The sequence below is a fragment of the Gallus gallus genome, chromosome 7 (assembly GCF_016699485.2).
Source record: "Gallus gallus isolate bGalGal1 chromosome 7, bGalGal1.mat.broiler.GRCg7b, whole genome shotgun sequence".
Taxonomy (NCBI): domain Eukaryota; kingdom Metazoa; phylum Chordata; class Aves; order Galliformes; family Phasianidae; genus Gallus; species Gallus gallus.
In genome coordinates this window covers 9,635,873-9,659,872 of record NC_052538.1, presented here as the reverse complement: position 1 = coordinate 9,659,872, position 24,000 = coordinate 9,635,873, and the positions used below count along the sequence as shown (strand labels likewise).

Here is a 24,000-nt window from a genome sequence, read left to right as displayed (position 1 = left end):
CCGGCTGTGGGAACCAGTCGGTAGCTCCGCAACTCCCCGCCGTGACTGCCACGCCCGCGACATGGCGGGCGGGCCTGTGGGGAAGCGCCGGCCCAGCGCCCGCCCTTCCCAAGATGGCGGCCGCCCGCTCCGCCTCCCGGGCGGCTCCGGCCCCGCCCCGCCCCGCCGTGTCTGCGCGCGGACGGCCCGCGGGGGGAGGCGGCCTCCGCGCCGCTCCGCACCTCAGCGCGGCGGGACGTCATGGGGCGCGTTGGCCGCCGGCTGCCCGCGGTGGCGGCGGTGCTTTACGGGGCTCTGGCGGCGCTGGTGCTGCTGGGGGTGCGGGACGTGCTGTTCGTTTACGAGGAGAACCGGTGCAGCATGACCTACATGTACGAGTACCCCGAGTACCTGGTGAGCTGGGGCTGCGTGGGGAGGGAGGCGGCGGCGCAACAGGTGGCGGCTGCCGGGCGGGTGAGGCGACATCACGCCGCCCGCAGCTGTCGGGACCTCACCGCTCCGCTGGGGCGCGGCCGGGGACGGCTCTCCTCGGCCCCGTCGTGCGGTCTAAGGCAGCTGCAGGGGCCGTCTGAGGTACGGCTGCTGGCGCCTCCGAACTCGCGTGTGCCCGGCGTGCCGCTGTCGGGAAGGGGGCTGCAGCCTGAGCGAGTTGTGGGGCTGGGCGGTGTGCCCTGCCGTGCGTACTGAGCCGCACGAAAAAAAGCGACCTACCTGTAGGGTTACGCTTAGTGCTGACGCCTGTGCAAAAGAAGACTAAAGATTTCTGCTTTTTCCTCTATCTGGTAGTAATAAGTGTGTCACTAGTTGCCGCGGTGAGACCGCTCAGAGGCGCATCCAGCCTGTGTAAGAGGAAGGGGTCGGTCAGGTGCTCCGGCCGTACGGGGCCGTCGGTGGCCGTAGGCCGAGGCTCGTTCCTGTCTCGCAGTCCTTCTCGTGCTCTGCGGGGTGCCGGGCGGCTGTGTGCGAAGGGAAGTAGAGGCTCAGCCGTGAGCCCGTGCCTCGGGTCGGCGAGCAGAGGCACTCAGGTGTGCACTGTCGGCAGCTGGGAGGGCTGCGTGCCTGATGGGGGCTTTGCTGACAGAGCTTTTGGGTAACCTTTGTAAAGATCTCTTTGGAAATCTGCTGTACCGAAGTGGCATGTTTATTGTGGATCGGTTGAGGTGTGTGTGCTAACCTTGGTGTGGTCAGGTCATGTCCGTGATGGCATCCAGAAGGGGGCTGCTCAAACAATTTTACTCTACCATGCTGACAAAGCAAGTACAAACACTTAAACATCATGCAGTAAATTGTAAGGTCTCCCAGGAGCCAGACCCTACTTCAGGTTCAGTCTGAAGCCACCAAATGAAAGTTATTGACAAAATCCTAGAATGGCTTGTGTTGGAAGGGACCTCAAAGATCACCCAGTTCCACCCTCTTGCTGTGGACTGCCCAGAGCCCCATCCAGCATGGCTCTGAATGCCTCCAGGATGGGCATCCACAACTCCTTTGGGCAGCCTGTGCCAGCGCCTCGCCATTCTGAGTGGAAAAATTTCTCCCTCACATCTAATCTGTCTTCCCCTTCTTAGCTTAAAAACTCTTCCTTCTTGTCCTGTCATTACCTACTTGCGTTAAAAATTGGTTTTTTTTTCTGCAGCATATAAGCTTCCTTTAAGTACTGGAAAGACTCTATATCAGGTCTTCCCAGAGCCTCCTTTTCTGCAGGCTGAACGAGCCCAGCTTCCTTAGCCTGTCCTCATACGAGAGGTGCTCCAGCTCTCTGATCATCCTCGTGGCCCTCCTCCAGACCCATTCCAACAGCTTGGTATCCTTCCTGCACTGGGGGCCCCAGGCCTGAACACAGTATTCTAGATGAGGCCTCATGAGGGTGGAGTAGAGGGGGACAGTCACCTTCTTGGCCCTGCTAGCCACAAAGTCTGGTTGGTGTTATCAGGGGTAGCTTGAAATTACTATCTGCTAGCACATACCTTTTGCATTTACTTGCCATGCCAGCACTTATGTTCTCCATGACAGGTTCTGTGCCGCGAGAGGTGTAGGGCCTGGGATGAGCACAGGGACAGGCAAGTGGCAGCAGCTCCACATGGAGCCATGCACATCACATCTGGCTGTGCTGCTGCCTCTCACAGCAACTGGTCCCAGAGTAAATGCTCTGACTGTGTGGAAAGCAGTGCTTCTAGAAGAGAATATCAACTTGTTTGGGCTAGTGAAGTCATTGTACCTTCCAGCTACTTGTTTGTTCTTGGAGGGGTTGTTTGTTTTGATTTTAATAATGTGTGGAATTTGCTGTGCTGGCATTGGTGTGACGTTACCAGGCAGGACTATCAGGTAGAGGTGCGTGTTCTTTCTGGTGTGGGTGCTGCATTACACAGCAGAAAGCTCCTTGAACACTGAAGCGCGGTAGGTTTGATTTTCTGGAATCCATTTATGTCTGCCTCGTAGCTCACTGCTGAGCTAATACCAGCTAGCAGAATGCTGGCATGGATTTTTTTTCTTCTTAACCTTTTTATTTCTTCTTTTTTCCTTTTTTTTTTTTCCCTGGAGTTGTAATCTGTATCCAAGACCATAAGGGAGGTTGCGGATGGCAAACAGTTTGAAATCTGAGGGAGAAAGGAAATGGTCCTCACCTAAGGAGGAACTGACAGAGAAGAAAAGGGGAAGGGAGGAGTGGTACAAGGGGGAGGGAAGTACAGCTTACCCGTGGGCACAGCTGAGAGAAAACTGAGGCAGAGCTGCTTCTATGTAGGCAAGGCACTCAATGGAGGCCTTAGAGGCATTTTCTGATGCAAAACTGAGTTCAGTTTTTTCCTTGCTGTGTAAAATAAAATATTTCCTTAAGATTAAAAACTGTACCTTAACGTATTTTAAAATATATTTGTTTCTGATGTGTTGTGGATGGTAACACAAGTAAGTGAGAGCTGTAAGTAATGTATTCACACTTCCAGAAGTGTTACAAATCTATATCTTGGAAACCTGAAATTACAAACCAACCAGCATCTATAGGGGAGTTCATTGAGTGTTTTCTTGCTTGCTGCTTATTTAGTTTAGAGCAGTGTCACAGGGCTCTGAGAGCTGTGACTCCCAGCTCTAAGCTTTAACCAACACATCCGGTTCAAAGAGGTTTTGTTCTTTGCTCTTTGAGAGCTTGTAGTTCTGTGAGGAAATTCTGTGCTAGGTTAGATGTTGTGTGGGTGGGTTTTTCAGTTAGTTTGGATTTTTAACTACAAGAAATATGACACTTTAAGATGTCAATTGGCTGTAAGCTGGCTCTCGAGATTTTACAAGGCCAGGTTGTGTGTCAGTGGCCCAACCATCTGACTCTGAAGACTAAAACTCCTCAGGTTGATATGGGCTTCTTCTTTTCTGCTCAGCCATGTTCACATGGTTAGCATTGTTGTTTAAGTTTGCATTACAGATGATGTCTCCGTAAAAATCACTGAGGACAGTTCCTGCTGCCTGTGTGGTTTGGTCACACTCTAGAGATTCAGCCTCGGTGCTGCATCAAGCAGTGCAGGGTTGTTCTGAGTTATGTGATGTTGAAAATGACTCCAGAATCATCCAGAGGCATTAGGAATGAGTAATTTGGATCACACAGGCGTCCCAGTTCCTGGTCTCAAATCTCTTGTCCTGGGGGAGACACATTTATGTTTTAACGCTTTTTTCACCTGAGGCACAAGGGAAGGTTTGCTTGGAGAGTGTGCAACTACAGAAGTGTAATTGCAGTCTTCTGCAGTTTGTTTAGAGCCCGTTAAAGTCAGTAAGCATTCCAAGGAGCTGGGCGTGAGGGTTTGGTTCCTTTAATATGCATTCAGAAACGAATGTTACTTAGTTTTCTGTGCCCTGGTGAACTTCCAGGCTGCAGGGTCTTCACGTTCACACCAACAGCTGGCTGTGTTTCCATGCAGGATAGATTGTAATGAGAGCATGCTGATAATGCAGTCTGCATCAGCTACCTCCCAGCAGTGCCTCTCAGTAAGGCTGGAGCCCCTACGCCTTGTTACTAGGTGTGGGCCGCCTCCTTTGTATTGAGTTTATGTGTTCTAGAAGATGCTATATTGATTCTGTGCTGCATTTTTCTTTTGCAACAGAAAATAAAATTACCGAAGAAAACAGCCAGGCGATATCCAGCGTATGAGCTCTATCTCTATGGAGAAGGGAATTATGCTGAAGAAAACAAAAATCTGATATTGACAGGCATTCCAATTCTCTTTCTTCCTGGAAATGCTGGCAGTTACAAACAAGGTAAGCCTTTGGCTAATTTACAGCCCATCTGCAGAGTTCCCCGAGTTATGCATTAGGTGATGGCAAGAGATTTTCTATTTGTAATAGCATCAACAGGAGCTGTAATGATCAGTCAGCTTATGACATGGAAAATCCCTGCTAGTCCATGGTCAACTTCAAGCAAAGTGTTTTACTTTATGTAAACACTTATAGACTTGTAGAGAAAATGGTATCCAGAGGAGGTTATGAATGTCATGGTGATGGGAGATACCATATGGAAATCTGTGATGGTGCATAATGCATTGCAAAGCTGCTCTGGGGTAATACTGTCTCAAAAAAAAAACCAACTTGGCAGAATAGGAAATGGAATGGTACCTGCAGAGCAGGTGAGGTACAAAGAACAGGTTTGGTGAGTTGCAGTACCGTTAGATGCCACAGATAACGTGCTGCTTTACAGTAGGGTCTCTAAATATTTATTGTTTGTTTTGGGAAATTGATTTAGGGAGACTGGCAGTAAGCTGTGCTCATTTTTCAAAATCTTTGTTAAAACAATTCTGTTCTGCCTTTATCAGTGGCTCAGAATAGATTACTGTTGGTTTTGTTGTTGTTGATTGTTTGTTTGTTTTGCTTTAAGAGGATTTATCATGAAAATCTGTATTTGATTTAGAATTTATTATGGGACAATACCTTTTAAGCCTGGTGCCTAGTTGCAGAGCAGAGTTGCTGCTAACTCTATTCTCGTGCTTCTTGAGACTGTGGTCATGTTTGCTGAGAAATGAAAGTAGAAGTGCTGCTGGGCTTCTCCTTTGTATGTTCCAGGCACTCCTGAAAGATGTGATTTCATCATCTTTCATTGGCACTAAAATTAAGCTTTTAAATTTCCAAAATTCAGATTTCGAGTAGAGGATGGTAGTCTGGTTGAAATATTGGGAATGAACCTGAAACTGGGAGATTAGAGATCCTGAGTTCTAGTTGGGAACCTGTCACAGATGTGGAACGCATTGAGAGTTCTGCAGTGTGAAGGCTGTATTAAGCAGCAGCCCGGGTGGATGACAGGTCAGAAGCAAGGCCTTGTAAACAGGGCATTTTCTCCCTCAAGATTTCAGGCATGAAAAGTGTTCTTTGTGTTTTCATTTTCCCCTCTTCTTGGAAATATTGTTCTAAATGTTGATGGTCTTCAAGAAATTTTAGCATACCCTAGCAATAGCATTGTCTGCAGAGCCGTAGAATTTCTGCATTTTGCATTCTCACCCTCTTGGTGATAAGGTGCAAGTTAAGCCCTTAGGAAGAGAAGCATGGCCATTGATCCTGTATCTGATTTAGACATTGTGTCTATGTAGTCAGCTGCTGTGAGTGCAGTTCTTGGTAGTTCACTGCAACCTTCTTGGCCATCTCATCAGACACATTCTTTTGCACCTCCTTCTGTAAGCTTTTATTACAATGTATTTACTAATATTTCTTTGTATCAGAAGGATTCTTGCAAAAACAAACAAGTTCTACATCTTCCATTTTGCAATTTGGTACTGTCATTGGCCAGCTGATACTTTGTTCTAATTACTTATATATTCAAATCAGCTTTTGTGAAACAGATTGGATTGCATTTAGAAAAGCATTTGCTTTTGAATGTGTTTTTCATCCTCTTTTTTTATGTAAGACTTGAGTTTAATTATGAATTTAAGATAGCATTTGTTAATAGATCACGTATTTATGTGTCTATATACGAACTGTGATGTAAGGATAGTCTAATGGTCACTGCTTAATTGATATGATTTCTTTTCCTAGTGCGTTCTCTTGGCTCCATTGCTCTTAGAAAAGCAGAAGATCTTGACTTCAAGTATCATTTTAATTTCTTCAGTGTCAACTTTAATGAGGAGTTGGTTGCGTTGTATGGTGGTACTCTGCAACGACAGACTAAATTTGTGCATGAATGCCTAAAAGTAATTCTTAAGTTGTACAGGGTAAGTAGTGACATATTCTCAACAGTTTATTTCTATTTTTGAATGGAATTCTGATCTGCCTCTTCTGATTGGAAATAGAAGAATTATGAATAAGGGACGAAGAGTTGATGATGTATTTAACATGCTGATAATACAAGGGAGAAATGCTCTTTTTTGATAGGTTTGTACTGCTTGTGATAATCCCAAAGCCTGGGTTAGGATTTAGTCAGCTTACGGCATGGAAAATCTTTATTAGTCCATGGTCAATTTCAAGCAAAGTGTTTTACTTTATGTAAACGCTTACAGACTTGTAGAGAAAATAGTATCCTGAGGAGGTTATGAGTGTCATGATGATGGGAGATACTGTACGGAAATCTGTGACGGTGCATAACGCATTGCAAAGCTGCTCTGGGGTAATACTGTTTAAAAAAAAACAACTTGACAGAACAGGAGATGGAATGGTACCTGCAGAGCAGGTGAGGTACAAAGAACAGATTTGTACTGCTTGTGATAATCCCAAAGCCTGGGTTAGGTTTTATAAAACTTTTTTTCCATGTGAAATATGTGCCTTTTTGTAGCAGAGCATTAAATTTCCCCTAACTTATTTAAATAGTGACATAGCATCGCCTTCCATCTGGTTTTCCCTAGAAAAATTTTCAGCTAGCCTGTGTTGATTCTAATTAGTATTAGCCTTGAGGGGATGCAAGTGAATTTGAGGAGAAAAATGGACAACTGTTAGCCAAAGGAGACTTAGTTTAATGTCAAATCTGTTCTTGATATGCTAATGACCCTTTGGTCTTTGCTTAAGGGTCAGGAATTTGCACCAACCAGTGTTGCCATAGTAGGTCATTCCATGGGTGGTCTTGTTGCAAGAGCACTGCTTACCCTGAAGAATTTTAAACCGGAACTTATAAACCTCCTCATTACTCAAGCTACACCTCATGTTGCACCTGTGATGCCTTTGGACAGATATCTTACTGGTAAGTATTGCAGTTCACCCAAGTGCGTTTTGTTTCTTTACTGATTCTCTCTAGCATTAGCAGGTATAATTCTTGCAGATTGCTGTGGCCTTGCAGCAGCTTTTATGTGCAAAATGTACTGTTGTGTTTACTGTCATTAATCTATTCCTTTGTTATTATGATGATTGCTTGAGAGCGCTCAGCTATTGAAAGTGTGGTATAAAATTGACTTTGTGGATTTGAGCTCCTGTGAAGGGGCTGGGAGTCTAAATATAAGCTTCATAAGCTGTAGATCACGTAACTAAATTTGTAAGCTGTGCAGAGAGTGACATTCTTTCCTTCTTTTTTCTAAAATTTGACCTCTGAAATGACTTTCTATATCAAACAAATTGACTAAATTGAAATATTCTTGTGAAAGTTGTTAAATTTCATGTTTGTTGCTCTCAAAGTCAGGGAGAACGAATACTGAATACAGATAAAATTACATGCTTTACATACTGTGTTTTCATGTATTTATAAAAGCGACAATAAATTTTCTGCTCTATAAGAGAAGTGTAATCATTATTCATGTACTGTTAACTTATTAGAATGATAGATTTGACTAAATAGTGCTGATGAAATGTATGCTTAGTGAAAATTGTTCCTTGTAGATATTGAAGGAATTAATGAAGAAAAGGAATAGACATTTATTTTCTTTGTTCCTTGTGGCACCCAAAGGAAATGGATCATCTTTAGCTGCTAGATTTGACTTCTTGTGTTTGTATTAGTCTTTTTTCCTACAACTGATTATAATACTTCCTCCTTGCTGTTTCTGAACTGTGGATGTACTTAAAATAAACCTGTGATTTGTTACTTAAACAACGTAAGTGCTCAGCCAGTGTAGAAAGTGTCTGTCTTTCCCAACTACTACCTCCTTGGAGTTAAAACAATAGCTTTCTTAAATCAAGAGTGATGCTTGGATCTTGAATGTCTTTAGGGGAGCTTACAGAAACTTCTAGTTCAATGTTTTTATGCTATGTTTGTATTTAAAATAAATGTGTGGAAATTAGGAGTAACTGTGATGTATCTTACAGATTTTTATGCAGCTGTAAACAATCATTGGATTCTAAAGGCCCAAGATTTAAGAAATTTAACTACCCTTTCTGTGGCGGGAGGATTCAGAGATTACCAAGTTCGTTCAGGACTGGCTTTTCTACCAAGACTGAGTCAGCATGACAGTGCCTTATCTGTTGTGGTAAACAAACACTTTCTTTGGAGCTGTATTAAATAGCTATTTATGTAATGCATGTATCAGTATGTGATTTTTAGTCTGAATATGTAGTGTAGTGAAACAAAATAAGAATAATATGTGTGAAAAAGTGTATAGCATATAGTACTCAAAGTAGTTAATGTAGCAGAAAGCAGCGTCTATTGAAGGAGTATGTGCTGGGGTGGATTCAAGTCATCTGTCACTTGGGACTGTTTCTTTTCATCACCTTCTTATGCTTTTCTGTTCTAAACTCAATTTTTATTTTCTTGCATTTTGCAAGAGGTGTGTATGTGGAGGCTAACAGATGGAGTGTAAGAGTACAGAGTGGAGTTCTTGTTTGATTACAAAAGGACAACTCTGTCATTGAGCCACCTTTTATTTTTCCTTAAGTGCTTATTTTTCAACCAACATCTAGTCCAGCCTTTTGCTGTTACAAGCATCTCTTTCCAGAGTTAATCAAACAACATCACAGAAGTAGTTTTGTTTATCATTCCATGCCTCCTATCTACCTGTTGCCTTCATGAAAGACACTGGAAAACACTCCCCAGTAGGGTTTGAAAGAAAAATTGCTATTTCCAACTTTCATCTATTGTGTAAGCCAGCTTTTAAATGGGTTTGTTTTGACACCAGCTTGAAATGTTATCTGCAGCAGTTTTTATTTGGTCGGTGTTTCCCTCCTTGTTCATTGTACAGAAGACTGTCTATAAATAGTCTCAGCTCTAGTTCTGCTAGGCTAAGAAGATTAACTCTGCATTTGTCCTAGTAACCTTTCTCTGCTTCTGCTGCACTTTCATTTCTCTTGAGTGTTGGTCACCAGAATTTTGTACGAGAGCCCATGTATAGTGGTGCCAATTTATTATTATTTTGTCATCTGGACATAATAACTCATACTATGTTACTATAACATGGTGGAGTTGTTTGTTTTGCCTTATTTTTTTTCTTCTTGGCTGTAATTCATAGTTTTTCATGGTTTTACTTGAATCGTGTTGTACTTCTAGGTGATAATCTCCGCTTATGGGAGGTTTTTGATATTAGTCCCTTAGTGCAGTAGGTGCACTTGTACAAATGTATAGCTCCAGACTATCCAGTTATTTCTGCATGATGTTCTCATGATCCTTTATTTTGAGGATGTCCTTCATTTTTCAGCAGCAGACTTCACTGGCATGTTTCTGTTCTAGTATGCCAGGATCACTTACTAAAATTAGTAAGATTAGTCATAGAAGGAGTCTTTGAAGACCTTTTGGTAAGTTTATTCTTTAATGTAATTTGCCCTTCCACCACTAGGCTCCGCTATCTAGTGTAGATACTTCCTTAGTCATTTTGTTTTGCAAGTTCTTATTTTTGCTGAAGTAAATTACATCTTCAGTCCAAAACCTTGTTCTCTTCAAACCCTTTCCCTGAAAATCTTAATTACCCAAATAGACTTATGTAAGAAAAAAAAATATATATATGCTTAGTGTTTTTAAATACTGAAGACCAAAAGAATGTCTTAACTCTTTTCCTTCTCCAAACAGAGTTCAGCTGTGCCTAGGGCTTGGGCCTCAACAGACCATCTCTCCATAGTGTGGTAAGCAAATCAGACAAAGGTTAATTGGCTGACCAAACATCTCTCTGTTCTCTGTTCTTCTTACATTATCCAACACTGTTGTGACAGCACGGTATTGTCTCTTCCTACTGCTTTAATTCCCCTGGATATTTTCTTTCTAGATTTAAATTTACGTATTCTGTTTTCCAGGTGCAAGGAATTGATCCTCGCTACCATTAGAGCTTTTTTTGATCTCATAGATGAAAACACAAGGCAGGTTTGTATATGTGATCCTGTATGTAATCCCCATCACGCTTACTTTTTCCATCAAAGAGTGCTTAATCAGAACAAATAACACCCTGATAGACAGGAGGCTCACTTTTGTTTTTTTTTTTTTTCTGTGACATGCTAAGAGAATTGTTACCTTTTTGGTACCAGTCTCTGAAAAAATCCTATGGCTTTGTATTATTTGCCCAAGATGTCAGAAATAAATAGATGTTATATTAATTATAATTATTTTATAAATAATTTTACTATTACTTGATGCTTTACAGCTGGAGTATAGTGGAGTATTCACTAATGCGGTGGGTTTAGTTGACCTTGCAGCATTATAAACAAATTTTGAATGGAATCTCTTAGTGTCTTCAACTCCCCTTTTATACCTCATGTATAAAGAAAGAAAAGCTGTGGTAGTTTATCTCAGTTGAGTATGATACTACTCAAACTTTCCCATGTGTTTTCATAATAACTGGCAAATAACACAAGTAAATACAATACTAGCACAAAGAAAAGATAATTTGTTTATCTCCAGTTACCATCACTTATTTGTTTTCTAAATAAATATCATGCATCCTACTTCTTGAAAACTGTTGGGAAATCTCCCATTGTACTCTGTTCTTTCTGAGGTGTTATGCAGCAATAAACAAAAATTGGGATTAAGGTCCAGAGATTGGATATATGTAAGAGCAGAGCCCCGGACATAGAAGAGGAAGGCTTGCAGATGTTTGATTTTTATTTTTGCAGAATCTGTGGTACAGATTTCACTGGTTTCTTAAATATGCTCACTTGAATATGAAATTTGTAGAGATAGGAAGGCATTTCAGTTGTTCTGAAGTTGACTGACAGTGTGCCGGAGGGTAAGACTTTATGGAAACCAACTGTGATGTCCACAGTGTTGAAGAAAAAGCATTAGTCTCTGTGATTTGATCTGGGGGGAAATAAACAAAATAGAACAAAAGCAGAGCCCAGCACAGACTGACAGCTGTTTGGATATTGGAAAAATATTAAATGAGATGTTGTAAGCTAGATTTATAACCCCAGACAAGTAAATATAAATATAAATGTAAGAGTTTTCAACTCTGCGAGAAGTGTGATATTTTGGGAAGTGTCTAATTAAATAATAGTAATAATTATAGTAGTAATATCAGGGGAGACCTGCTAGCAGCTTTTCAGTATCTAAAGGAAAGGAACAGACTCATTAGTGGGGCATATTGTGATAGGACTAGGGAAAATGGCTTCAGTGTAAACCAGGAGAGATTTACATTGGATATAGGAAAATAGCCTTTTAAGATACAGGTAGCGAAGCATTGGAATAGGTTGCTCAGAAAGGTGGTGGATGCCTCATCCCTGGAGGCTTTTGAGGTCTGGCTGGAGCAGCCTCATCTAGGTTAGATGCCCATGTTTGTTGCAGGTAGAGTTGGACTAGATGACTTTTAAAGGTCCCTTCCAACTCAAATGATTCTGTGAGTAATAGTGTGGTTTCCTTGTGTTAAGAGTAGGCAAGGATACAAAGTACCCCTAAGCTGTATTTTTACTGATCATATCATTATTTATTTTTTTTTTTTTTAAGATAACTGAGGATCCCAAGAAGAGAATGTCTGTGTTGAATCACCACTTTGTTAGACACCCTGGAAAGATATTTGAGGAAAATCCTGAAGCTTTCACAGAACTTACAGGTGTGCAGCAGTTTCCTCCTGAACAGGATCCAGTGATACTCCTTGGTTAAGTGTTGATCTTCTCACCAACAAATTCCTGAAATAAAGTTTGTCCTTTTTTAGACATTGCTAAAATAATATATTGATTTTAGACATAAGCTGGTCAGTGTTTGTATGGTTTCCAGCACTAAATAAGTTGAAAGTGTTAGGGACAAAAATGAGTATGTTGTTTTTATATGCCTTTGATTCTGAGGGATGAACTAGATTGACACGTATACCAAGATGTCCAACAGGAAGTCTCAGAAACTGGGAATAGCTGGATGTTAGAAGTACAGTATAATATATTCTTACATCCCATTCTTGTTAGATAGTGTAAGTATTGTAGAGCCACTGTGATGATTCTGTGCTACTTAAGAAAATTCTGAATGTCCTGGTCTACTTCATCAATGACTTCATTTTCGTAATGATGTCAAGTAGCAGGGTAAAATGGATCACCTACTGGTGGTTTCCTTGTTTCTGCTAAGAATGCATAGTTAAAATATGAGAAATCTTGAGTGTATGGGTTCTTGGGAGCTAAAAAGATGTTATTATAGGGCACAAGTGTATTCCTAGTTCTGCTGAAGAGGACTGAACTGAGGAAAACCATTTTATTTCAGAAATTTTTAAAATGTAAACTATTGCAGATCTGCTGAGATAGCTGGAACTTTGGTTTCTGGTTTTGGCCACCCTCTTATGAGAAAGCACTTAAGCATTGATGTGCTGGAATGAGTCCTGCAGAGGACCATCGAAATTGTTAGCTCTTGGGGAGCTGTGTTTGTTCACACTAAATGAGTGACCAGCTTATTCTGGTTATGCAGAAGAAAAATATTAACCTTCTTGCATAACAACTTGCGTAGTTCATATATCCCATCTATTCTTTACTCTTCTATTCTACTATTCTTTTATATTCTACTATATTCTTTTATTCTACTATTCTGTATTATTCTTTTTCTCCAGCTGTATCTTTAAAGTCCTACTGTTTTCTTGTACGTGGTATTCAGCTCATCTTTGACTTACTTTCACATAAGTTTCTGTATTAGTTTTCTTGAAAGGATGATGGAAACAAACTGGGAATGTTTCTAATGTTTCCTCAGATTTAATGTCTGTCGCACTGTAATTATGTTTATGTTACTCAGTTTCTTATTTATTTTGATTTCATGAGAGCCTTATTTTGAAGTCTATAGACTTTTTCTTTTGCAACTGATATGTAGTAATGGGATCCTAGAGTTTTGTTACTTGCTGTGTAATTGACAATAACTGTTGCATATAATTTTAAGAAGCAGCAAACTTGTGAATGGATTAAAGCTTGTAAAATTTAAGACCACTTATAAGAGACAAGACTTAGGCAATAAAAAAAAGATGAAATTTGGAAGATAAGGAAGAATATTTCCTTCAGGGTGACACATAAAAACTTATTTGTTTTTAGGAACTTTCGCGTGGATTAAAGTCAAAACCTCAAAATGGACTTATTCGGTTTACAATGTAAGTAACGTTTTTCTTTTTTTTTTTTTTATGTTTGTCCTTTTTACTAATGAGTGTTTCTTTTTCCTTTTAAGGATTCTGATGGAAAATATTTCACATTTCCTCTTGCAAGCCACAGAGAATCCTACAGTCACATTTACTGTGAAAACACTATGTTGGTGAGATGATACTTATTGTTCTGTCTGGAATTTGTTTGTAGATTTGTATGGTGTAAGTTTGGATTCATGGCATATTTTAAGACGATTTAGTGAATAGTAGTTGAAATTAATAACATCCACTTGCAGTCACAGCCTATGCTTTGCATCAGATGTACTTCTTGTTTTAGCATGTCATGCTTAGTGTTTGAGGTCTGAAACCTTTCATGACACCTGAACTTCAGTCTTATTTCTGTCTCTATTACTGTTAGCCCCAAATTGCTTTCTTCTTTAATATGATGTAGCTGTATTGATTGCTTCAGATGAAGAAGTTATTTTCAGTGTTGCCAGGATTCAGCCATAGTTGTAAATCAGGAAGGCAGTTTATAGGTTTGCTTTCCCATGATAACACTGAAGTGAGCTGGACATTCTACAGAAATCTTCCACTAGTAAGTGGAAGTGAATGAGAGCCAGCTAAGAATATAGCACCTTCTCAGCTGTCTCCTTTGTTGAGAGGTGATAACATACATTGTGTTTTTAGTTCTACGCGTATCATTTCAGCCAAAATGTTTTTGAAATAATTTAAAAAATATTTTGGAAAAGAAGGAATGTAATCTCTTAGCAAACTGGAGATTGATAAATGTACCTGCTAGAACTATATGACTAGTTTGGATTAGTGGAAAGAAAACTTAAATGCTTTCATGTTCCATCCTGCCCATCCTTCTTACTGCAAAAGGAAAGGTTCAGACCATCATTATGGAGAAGAGTGTATATCCTCAGTGCTTTTCTAATTGTTCTTATCAGGAGCAGCTTCAAAGTCTGTAGTTCTATTTGCCAAGCGTCGGATTTGCTTTTAGAGAAAAGTATTCATTCATAAGTAGAAGTAGAGAAGACGACAAATGAAATTTAAAATGGTTCCTGGAAAAAGAAGCAGCACCTTTCACATGCAAGTTTCATCTGATGTGATGATACCAGACTTCATGTTAACTTCTGTTAACGCAGAGCACTGACTTGGCTGTGAAATGGAAGAAAAAAAAAAGTTAATGGATACATTTCATTAAAAGCAACTGAAGTTTGAGAGAGACTGTTTTTATCACCATTTTTGCTTTTGCACTTCAGCCTATAATACCCTCAAGAGGGTTTGGTTGCTATAGCGATAGGCACTGCAGACATACTGAACAGAAGATGAGTGAGGTGAAGGGTGGAAGTTTGTTTCTCCTTTGTAAGTTAATTGCACCAGTTTAATCTATGAAAGAATTTTACAACAATTGATATACTGAAACACTTGCATCGTTTGAAATAGAGAATTACTATTTTTAATTTATTTATAAATTCACACCTCAGTAACGTACTTTCTTATGGTATTGCTGTTACAGGACACGAGTAGCTGGATTTATGGCTGTATGAACAGCAATTCTTCAGTATGGTGAGTATGAATGGTTCCTGTTTTTTATTTAAATGGATCTTCTAAGACTACATTTGAGTTTTGGAGCACATAAAATACCTTTTTTTAAGAAGAGATTGGGAAGAAAAGTAGAATTATTGCTGTTAATAACTCGTGCTTTCTGTATCACCAAGAAAACAGGAAAGATAGGCTTTCTCATTATATCTGCATGAATGCAGAATACAGTGAGTGAAGTTTCTTTAAGCTGTATTTTTTATTTTTATAGCAGTAAAAAGTTGTTCCTGTTGCTCTGTGCTATATTGGATTCCTAAATTGTGTGTTTTGTAACATCTTTAGAATCCTGTGACAAAGACATAAAACATTGCTTGAAACCCTCAGAAAGCGAAGCATCTTTTATATTTTTTTCACTTTTTAGAATTGCTATTGCTGCTATTATATGAAAATATTCAGAAATGTCTCAGTAATTATTTGAATCATGTCATTACAGTAATTACAAAAAGGGATTTAAAAAATACCTATTCTTAACACTGACTTAGCTTTCCTCTCTGAAGTTATTTCCACGCAAATTCCATCTGCTCTTTAGATTTAGGGAAAGCTTCCAGATAGATTTGAGCTGGTGTGGTGTTTATTTGTTTGGGAGCTATGCTGAAGTGTGTTTGGCTGTTACTATGCTGTATAACCTTTGACTGGCATCAAATAGAGGTTAACATGGTGCAGGACTGCTGTCCAAAGCCTAGCTTAGTAAAATCCACAGCAAAATCAGCATTGTCCTGAGATCCTTTAGCACTATTTAGAGAAATAAACGTAATCCTGGTATTCTAAACTGAATGAATTAAATGACTGAATGAATTTCTTTTTGTTCATTATATAAATTAATATAAATGCCCACCAGTTTTGCACACAAAATTGTTAGTCTATACAGTATGGTTTTGGTATTCCCATAGGAACCATGGATACTTTCGATGTTTAACACATGTTAAAATTTGTGTGTTAATTCAATGCTGTTGCTGCATTTGCTCATTAAGTCTTTTCATTATGTTGGCAGTTGCGTGGTTACTAACGGCTGTGCATGACAAAGTTAGAGCTTTACTTAATTTGTTTTTGCAAGAACAAGATTTGCAATATCTGAAATGGTCAACTGTAGTTTGATTAATGACTGTGGTAGCCAGCTGCAGTAGGCTCAGACTTGTTCCCAGTTCAATAATGTGGATCTGTGTAAAGAGGGGGGGAAAGCTGTTCCACTGTCAAAATGTAGTGCCTAGCTAATTAATATGTTCATCCCTTAATTGGCATGGATTTTTACAGTCTGGAAGCTACTGACCTATCCTGGAGGGCTGAGTTACTTCCAACCATCAAGGTAAGCATTGTACCTACCTTGGAGCAGGGAAAGGTGTTTGGTGGGTTGTTCTGTGTCATGGGAGAAATAGCTGTTCTGTTTACAGCATTGTAACATGCAATTGTATGCCAGAGGAAGGGATACAAGAAGTGGGCATCTGATAATTGATGAGCTAATAATTGTTACTAAACATAGCCCTTATTTTTCTTTATTTAATTCTTCTTTTTTTTTTTTTTTTAATTTACTTTTTAAGGTTGTAATACTGAAACTTCAGGACTATCCTTCTTTGTCCCACATTGTCATTCTTGTACCACCCTCAGCTGGCAATAAGGTAATAAGATGAAACATGGAAATTGCTTGCTCAGAGTGTTCATAGCTATCAGATCCTACGATGGAAGATAAAGGATTAAATATGTGCTAAGTTGCACTGATAAACTGTAGACCTACACTACAGTGTGGTTTGAAGGTTAACTCCATTAACTTCTTTAAGCTAATAAATGTTTGCAGTTGATAAACTGCCAAACTCCAAGCATGAATAGTACTTGAAAGATGCTGAGCAACAGTTTTCAAGCAAGTTCTTAGAGTTCTTCTTGAAGGCTCTTAAATGTTTTTCTTAATATTCTGGTATCATTGTTGAATAGTGGTATTAGTATAATTCTTTATAATTCTTTTACCCAGGGTAGCAGAGTGCTGTGGGTATTTGAAGGTATCACGTGAGGATTCTGGGGAGAAAGGTGCAGAAAGTCCTGCAAACTCTTAAACCACAAATGATGTGGTAGACTGAATTTTACATAGTTTGATACTTCTGAATCTCACAGATAATTTGGGAAATGCAACCTGCTGAGTTGCAGTTCACTGTTAAAAATCATGGAAATTGCTTTTAAAGAGAAAACAGCTGATAAACTTACAATGTGATGGAAAGTAATTTTCAAGTGAGCTAAACGTGTGTTAGAGATGGTAAAAACTGTATCTGCTGCATGATTTTCTTTGATTTATGGAATTAAACTTTGGGAGCCAAACCAGAGGTTCTTTGTGCTTAGGCAGTGGTGCACAGAACTGGGACAGATCACTCTGCTTTGCAACATCACACCCCCACTTTCCATCCCACCCTTGAACAAAAAATGTGAGCTGGATTCTGATCTTTCTCAGCTGTTTGGATAGTCTTTTCAAGACTGTTGCAGATGATTGGAAGCAGGAGAATTGCACAAGTTATGCTTAAGATATCCAGACTTGTTCTTGTACACAGCAGTACAAACTAACTTCCATTTTAGATCAGTCGAGTGTAGAAAAGTGACATGTCAGTATTTGTGTCTTGTACTTTGCCTGAGACTGTGAATAGGACTTGCCTACAGCAAAGGTTTTAGTCTTGTGCTGAATTTACATCTGTACTGAATATTCTGAATTGCAGTTTACTTTGGACTGTGAATTCTTCAAAGAGGATTCCAGAACAATACAGCTCCCTGTAACAAATCTTTTTTCCTTTGGTAAGTGTATCGTGTTACTTTTGGAAAAAATATGAAACAGATGTCACTAACACTAAAACTAATAATTTTTCCCCAAAATTCCAATGGGGATTTTTGTTAGTTGGGTTTTTTGTTAGTTGGTTAATTTGTTTTTTGGGGAGAGGAATTGTTTTTATGAAAGTTAATGCAGCTCCTGCTAGCAACAAACAAATAAGAAATGTGCTTTTTTGACTAAGAGATGTCGAAGCACGTAAATGTCTTGGGGGAAAACGGATCTGAAGATGTACTGAGTTCTCAAATTATTGGTATCTAATATTTTGAAATAATATATTCTTTACAGGACTTTCTTCAAGCAAAATTCTATTAAATTCATCTGGCTTATTTTACAATGTACAGCTTCAGCACTTCAACCAAGTAAGAATAGTACTTACTTTTTAAGCTAATATAACCACTGTTTGGAGACTAAGTTGTTTTTTTTTGATGTTTTAGGTATATCAAGCTTTCAAAATACATGTAGAGAGCCACTGCCAGTCACTGATAGGTAAATATACATGTTCAAAAGTATAAATTTATATCACAAACCATGCTGAAGATTCTCAGGGCTAAAACTTGTGGAAATAAGTCCACTTGAGCAATGGAGTCTAGGCAGTATTATTATAACCTATTATAACCTATCAAATGTTTGCTAATACTTAACAGTCACAGAATCATAGGGGTCAGAAGGGACCTCTGGTGATCATCTAGTCCAATCCCCTGCTAAAGCAGGTTCCCTAGAACACGGGAAAGGATCCAGATGGATTTTTAATATCTCTAGAGAAGAAGGCTCCACAACCTCTCTAGGCAGCCTGTTCTAGTGCTTTCTCACTGTCAAAGTAAAGAAGTTCTTCCTCGTGTGTATGGAACTTCTCGTGTTCCCGTCTGTGCCCATTGTCCTGTCGCTGGGCACCACCAAGAAGAGCCCGGCCCCATTCACTTGACTTCTGCTCATTTGGTATTTATAAATATTGATAAGATCCTCTCTCAGTCTTCTCCAGGCTTAACGGTCCCAGGTCTCTCAGCCTTTCCTCATATGAGGAGATGTTCCGGGCCCCTAGTAATCTTTGTAACTCTCTGCTGGACTCTCTTCAGAAGTTCCCTGTCTTTCTTCAACTGGAGAGCCTGTAATTAGGCACAGTAATCCAGATGTGGTCTCACCAGGGCAGAGTAGAGAGAGAATCACCTCCCTTGACCTGCTGTTCGCACTTCTTAATGCACCCCAGGATACCATTGACCTTCTTGACAAGGGCACACTGACAAGGGCACACTGCTGGCTCATGGTCAACCTGTTGTCCACCAGGACACCCAGGTCCTTCTCTGCAGAGGTCTTTTCTTTCAGGTCAGCTCCTAATCTGTACTGATGTGAGCAGTTATTCCTTCTCAGGTGTAGGACTCCACATTGCCCTCACTGAGCCTCGTAAGGTTCCTCTCCATGCAGCTCTCTAGTCTGTCCAAGTTTCACTCAATGGCAGCACAGCTTTCTGGTGTGTCAACCACTCCTCCCAGTTTCTTATCATCAACGCACTTACTGAGGGTGGACTATGTCCCTTCATCTAAATCATTGAAGAAGATGTTATACAAGACTAGACTCTGTACTGGCCCCCTGAGGTGCACTGCTAGATACAGGCCTCCAACCAGACTGCACTGCTGATCACAACCCTCTGAACTCTGCCAATCAGCCAGTTCTCAGTCCAGCTCACTGTCTGTCTGCTCATCTATCCTACATTTCCTGTGTTTATGTACAGGGATGTTATGGGAGACATTGTCAAAAGCCTTGCTGAAATCAAAGTAGACAACATCCACTGCTAGCCAGCTGGTTGTGATATCTTCAGAGGCTATCAGATTGGTCAAGCATGTTTTCCCTTTTGTGAATCCATGTTGACTACTACTGATAACCTTCTTTACCTCCTTCTTTACCACCTCTGGATGACATCCAGAATATATTGTTCCATCATTCCATTTCTCATTTTCCACTTTTTATGAAGTTCAAGGAAAATGGAGAATTAGTCCTCGTGTTTATTTTCTTGCTTCTCAGCAAAGGGAAGCTGAACTTTAGGTAGATTTCTGTGTTACACTGCAAGTGTTTCTCAACGATATAATATTTGACGAATCGTGGCACTCAAATCTGAGTGTTGAGCTAAATTAACTCAAACAGAATGGGATGCTTAAGGATTATTTTTTTTTTAAACAAAGTTTTATCAGCTTGAGGAAATAGCTTTCAAGAAAAAATTAGTGGCTTTCTCATAACTATCCTGCTTCTTAAATGTCGGTGTCTTGTCATGTTACGAAACAACACGTGTTTAAAAATAAGTAATTTTTGTTCAATGCTAAGTGCACTGAGCTGCATTGCAATTTTAACTACAATGTAAATACAAACAAAATGCTTCTGTATGATGATTTGTAGGCCACCTTTTGTTTTACTTGCCTTTTAAAAGTCTTAAAGTGAAATTTTACCGGGTCAAGTGTGATAGACAGGTGTAAATAAGTGGTAAGCAGTGTGTATATATTTGTGCTTTGGTGTTGTTTTGAGGAAATGGTACCTACTAAATGCTTTGTCTGTATTCAGTGGGACTATTAAATTTTCTTCATTTAATTTTTGCAGACACTTGCCACATCTTGTTCTGAATGAATTTTATGTTTGTAATTATCTTCCTTTTCAGAAAGAAAACCTAGTGTTTACAGACTTCATATACCCTGGTCACATGAAGACTCAGTAACTGTGGTTAAGTAAGGACTTTAACAATTGTAATTTCTTGTTATGTTTTGAAAGAGATTGAACCTTCCATTGTGGGCATTTTTCTGACATGAGACGAATTCTCCAGTCTCAAGTACTTTGCTTCTGTGTGTTTCTCTCATTTATCTGTCTGCCTTTCTTGACAAAGAAGTTCTTTTGATTTTTCTTCAGAATGTCTACTAATAGATAAACTAGTTGCTTGCTTGGTAGTTATTACTTAATTTCTGGAAGTGGATGTTTGATTACTAGGTAATTTTAAGGTTTGACCTTTTAATGAGTGGGAACTAGAGCTTGCTCTGGATACTAGTTTCTTCCTGTAATCCAGATTTTTGATCGCAGAGCAGCCCCTAAGCTCTTTCAATAGTATAGCCCTGACAAAAGCAAATGATACGCCTTGAAATATGTGTCACTCACTCATGAATTGTAGTTGAACAACCTGATTGAACTTCAGGTTTTTTCCTTTATTTTCTACTCCAATGACTTAATACTTACAGAAGACTGAATTGTTTCTTGAAAATCCACCCTACCCATACTCTTCATTCTTCACATGTTCTGTGACGTGTTAGCTAAACTTGTCAGTTTTCATTAGTACTATGCCTCTTGATAGACTGAAAGACAGTGACTTGAGAATGTTAAGTAGTTCTTGGCTGGCTGGCTGGAACTTTGAGCTGCCTGGTCCAGTGGAAGCTGTCCCTGCCCATGGCAGAGGGGCTGGAGCTAGACAGTCTGTAAGACCCCTTCCAACCCAAACCGTTCTATGGTTCCTTGTGATAGAAGAAGCAAGTTCAGTATACCATTCAGTTCACAGGTTGTGATGGCACTTGAACTAGTTCTGTTTCATGTGCACTTGCTAAAGACAAAAGTGTGTTATGGTTGTTTTTATTATTATGAGGAAAAGATTACCAGTTAAGTTGCTCTCTTTCAGCGTTCCATCATTTACTGAGATTTCTGCAAAACTGCACATTGCTCAGCCTGAAAATGAGAGCAGGGTTCCAGTGTTAAATATTTACTCTTCATCAGACTGTCAGTATGAAGTAAGAAACATTTCATAGCTAATTTGTATCAATGTATAATTTTTGTGTAATTCAGTCTTTCAAATCACGTGGCTGCTTTTCAGCAAAACAAATACTGAGCAAATCTGAAGTTCTGCTCTTTGGTTTGTTTGTAAATGTAGTACTTGTTACAACTGCTTTGCAAAGCTAGAGGGCTATTGAAAGTTGGGCTTATGCTTCTTTATGCAAAACAGTCAAGTATTTGTTTTTAAAAAAAAAGTTGGTAGTAAGTTGTTATACATTTCAATTACAGGACTGCTGTATTCTCATAGTTCAGTTGGTTTCTTAAAAGTGTTTTGCATTTGTTTGCCATTGTGCAAAGTAACACTCAAATTATCTGTTAACTTTTTTTATGCAGGTAATTCTGAAGACGTCGTTTTTACAAGTTCTTGGACAAGTAAGAGGGATTTTCAATACAAGGTTTTCCTTTCTTTCTCCCCAACTCTGGCACATGAAATCCCTTCTTGATGCCAAGAGGAGCTGTACTCAAGGACCAGTTAAAACTTTGTCACCTGTCAAGGCATCCCATCCCGTGCCCCCATTTTCATAATAGAAAATCTCTCTAGCTCTAAGGAGCATAGTGTGTATGTTGAGCATTAGTCTTTGTAGTTAGCCCAGTATCTATAAAAGGATGGCACTGGAAGTCATTTTGACTGTCTTGCCAAATGAGTCAGTACTGATAAAACTTGAACATTTGAAATGAAGCAAAAGTAGGGTTAAAAAAGCTTAGGTAGCTCAGTTTGTCTCTTTATAACTATTTTTCTTTCTTTATGCATGAGGAATACTTTTGTACATTGGTGTCAGTAAGAATGGAACTGCACCCCTCTGCAGTTTTCTAATTCTGAAAAGTAATTAAATTCCCAAGCTCCTACGTATGGGTCTGGAATATTACCGGCAAGTTTCCGTAATTGAATACATGCAATTATATCAAGGGTTTTTTCATTTTGTTATCATTTTAGAAGAAGTTCTGCAATATTTTTATGTAAAGGGATATTATCTCATTACTTTGTACAGTGGATGCCAAGTAAAACATAAATGAAATTTGAGTCTGAAAGGATTCATAACTCTATGCAGGTTTTACTTGTAAAGTGCCTTTTGCTTCTAGGGTTTGTTTATGTATTTTACTGATTTACCAGGAATGTGCTGCTCTATTTTTTTTGTATTTGTCATGAATGGAAAAAAAGCTTCTGTTTATAGTTTGATCCCTTACAAAAATGCATTTGCCTAGCCATTTATGAGAGTATTTTCCATATATGACGTTAATGGTGAATAGTGGTTATCAAGTACTTGTACGTGTTAACAAGAAACCGGTAGCATCTTTTAGGATAGATCTTCCAGTTAAATTGTCATGCTGACTTAATGTTAATTTTTGTGTGTATGTGTATGTATACAAATGATTTTCTTATCCTTGTCTTTCAGATAATCAGGTTCCATGCTGGCGCTCTTCCGGTCTATGTTGTTTCTAATATTCTCCTTACCTATGGAGGACAGTTGAATACACTGATGTCAACAGGTAGCTTTCTGGAAAAATATTTTTTCTAGTGTTTTTGAATTAATTATTTGTTCAATTAACTGTTGAAGATTTAGCAGTTGATTTTTTTTTTAAGCCAGGTACCACTGAACTTCAGCAAATATTTTGGCTATACATTCTTTAGCTTCAGTTTTTGTTGATAGTTCTCCACGTTGTGTTCTAGCAGAGATTGTTTTTTCTTTGTAGTCACTTCCTTGTGATTAGTGTGTTGCACCATATTTTAGTATTAATAGAAAACTACTTAAAAATACCTGCAAAAGTCTGAAAGGTAATGTTAATATCCATGAAACAATCTTGCATGAAGGTGAGGTTTGGAGATTGAATGTTAGACATGTCTTGAGATAAAATGCATCTTCATTTAAATTCAGATCAGTATTGGTAACAAAATGAATTCCTCTGGAAGCTCTTGTGCCGTACAGCCTGAATATGAGTGATACAGTGAATAAGGCCCTCTGATCATAGAATCACAGAATCTTTTAGGTTGAAAAAGTCTTATGATATCAAGTCCAACCATGAGGCAGTAGGCTGACTTACACTGTTGCCATAAGCTATGGTTAACTTGAAAGTGAACTTTCAAATTTTTTCCTGAATTTGCTTTTTGTTGTGAATAGTCTTTGTTAAAGTTCATGACAAAATAATAATTATAGGTGCTCTCTGTTCTTGATTCTAGGCCAGTGTTCAGAATTTTCACTTGAACTAGTTAGAACAGCTAAACCCTACAAAGTAGAACCTATTATAAGCATTGTTGTGTTTCTGCAGGGGTAAGTTGGCATTATCTGTTTTTTTTTTATTTTTTTTTTAAGCAGTTTATAAAACAAGAAATTTCAGAATAACTATTGGTGGGAGGATTATTATGTTATGGTCTGACTGTGATTTTGTTTGAAAGGCTGTAGTAAGAGGAGTAGTTGATTAAATGTCTTACTGTATTAGCAAGTGGAAGTGTTAAGTAATACTGCTTTCATGTTTTTG

At 39.1% G+C, this 24,000-nt stretch overlaps 1 protein-coding gene across 3 annotated transcripts in view; it reads left to right on the top strand.

Annotated features, from left to right (window-relative positions):
• Positions 1–169: 169 nt before the first annotated feature.
• Positions 170–24,000, top strand: part of PGAP1 (post-GPI attachment to proteins 1) — a 36,678-nt gene continuing 12,847 nt past the window's right edge. The window contains exons 1-21 of one of the 3 annotated variants that reach the window (XM_040703594.2): positions 170–371; positions 4,083–4,236; positions 5,998–6,173; positions 6,961–7,132; positions 8,185–8,345; positions 9,875–9,927; positions 10,096–10,162; positions 11,735–11,840; positions 13,285–13,340; positions 13,415–13,498; positions 14,851–14,900; positions 16,185–16,236; positions 16,469–16,546; positions 17,624–17,699; positions 18,019–18,092; positions 18,168–18,219; positions 20,375–20,441; positions 21,374–21,482; positions 21,859–21,897; positions 22,920–23,013; positions 23,702–23,792. In XM_040703594.2, the coding sequence (XP_040559528.1) occupies positions 7,006–7,132; positions 8,185–8,345; positions 9,875–9,927; positions 10,096–10,162; positions 11,735–11,840; positions 13,285–13,340; positions 13,415–13,498; positions 14,851–14,900; positions 16,185–16,236; positions 16,469–16,546; positions 17,624–17,699; positions 18,019–18,092; positions 18,168–18,219; positions 20,375–20,441; positions 21,374–21,482; positions 21,859–21,897; positions 22,920–23,013; positions 23,702–23,792 (1,436 nt within the window). In that variant the 5' untranslated portion in view covers positions 170–371; positions 4,083–4,236; positions 5,998–6,173; positions 6,961–7,005. Of the gene's footprint in view, positions 394–2,348; positions 2,915–4,082; positions 4,237–5,997; positions 6,174–6,960; positions 7,133–8,184; positions 8,346–9,874; positions 9,928–10,095; positions 10,163–11,734; positions 11,841–13,284; positions 13,341–13,414; positions 13,499–14,850; positions 14,901–16,184; positions 16,237–16,468; positions 16,547–17,623; positions 17,700–18,018; positions 18,093–18,167; positions 18,220–20,374; positions 20,442–21,373; positions 21,483–21,858; positions 21,898–22,919; positions 23,014–23,701; positions 23,793–24,000 lie in introns of those variants that run through there. The other 2 variants (XM_015289490.4, XM_046943906.1) reach the window with 2 other exon arrangements.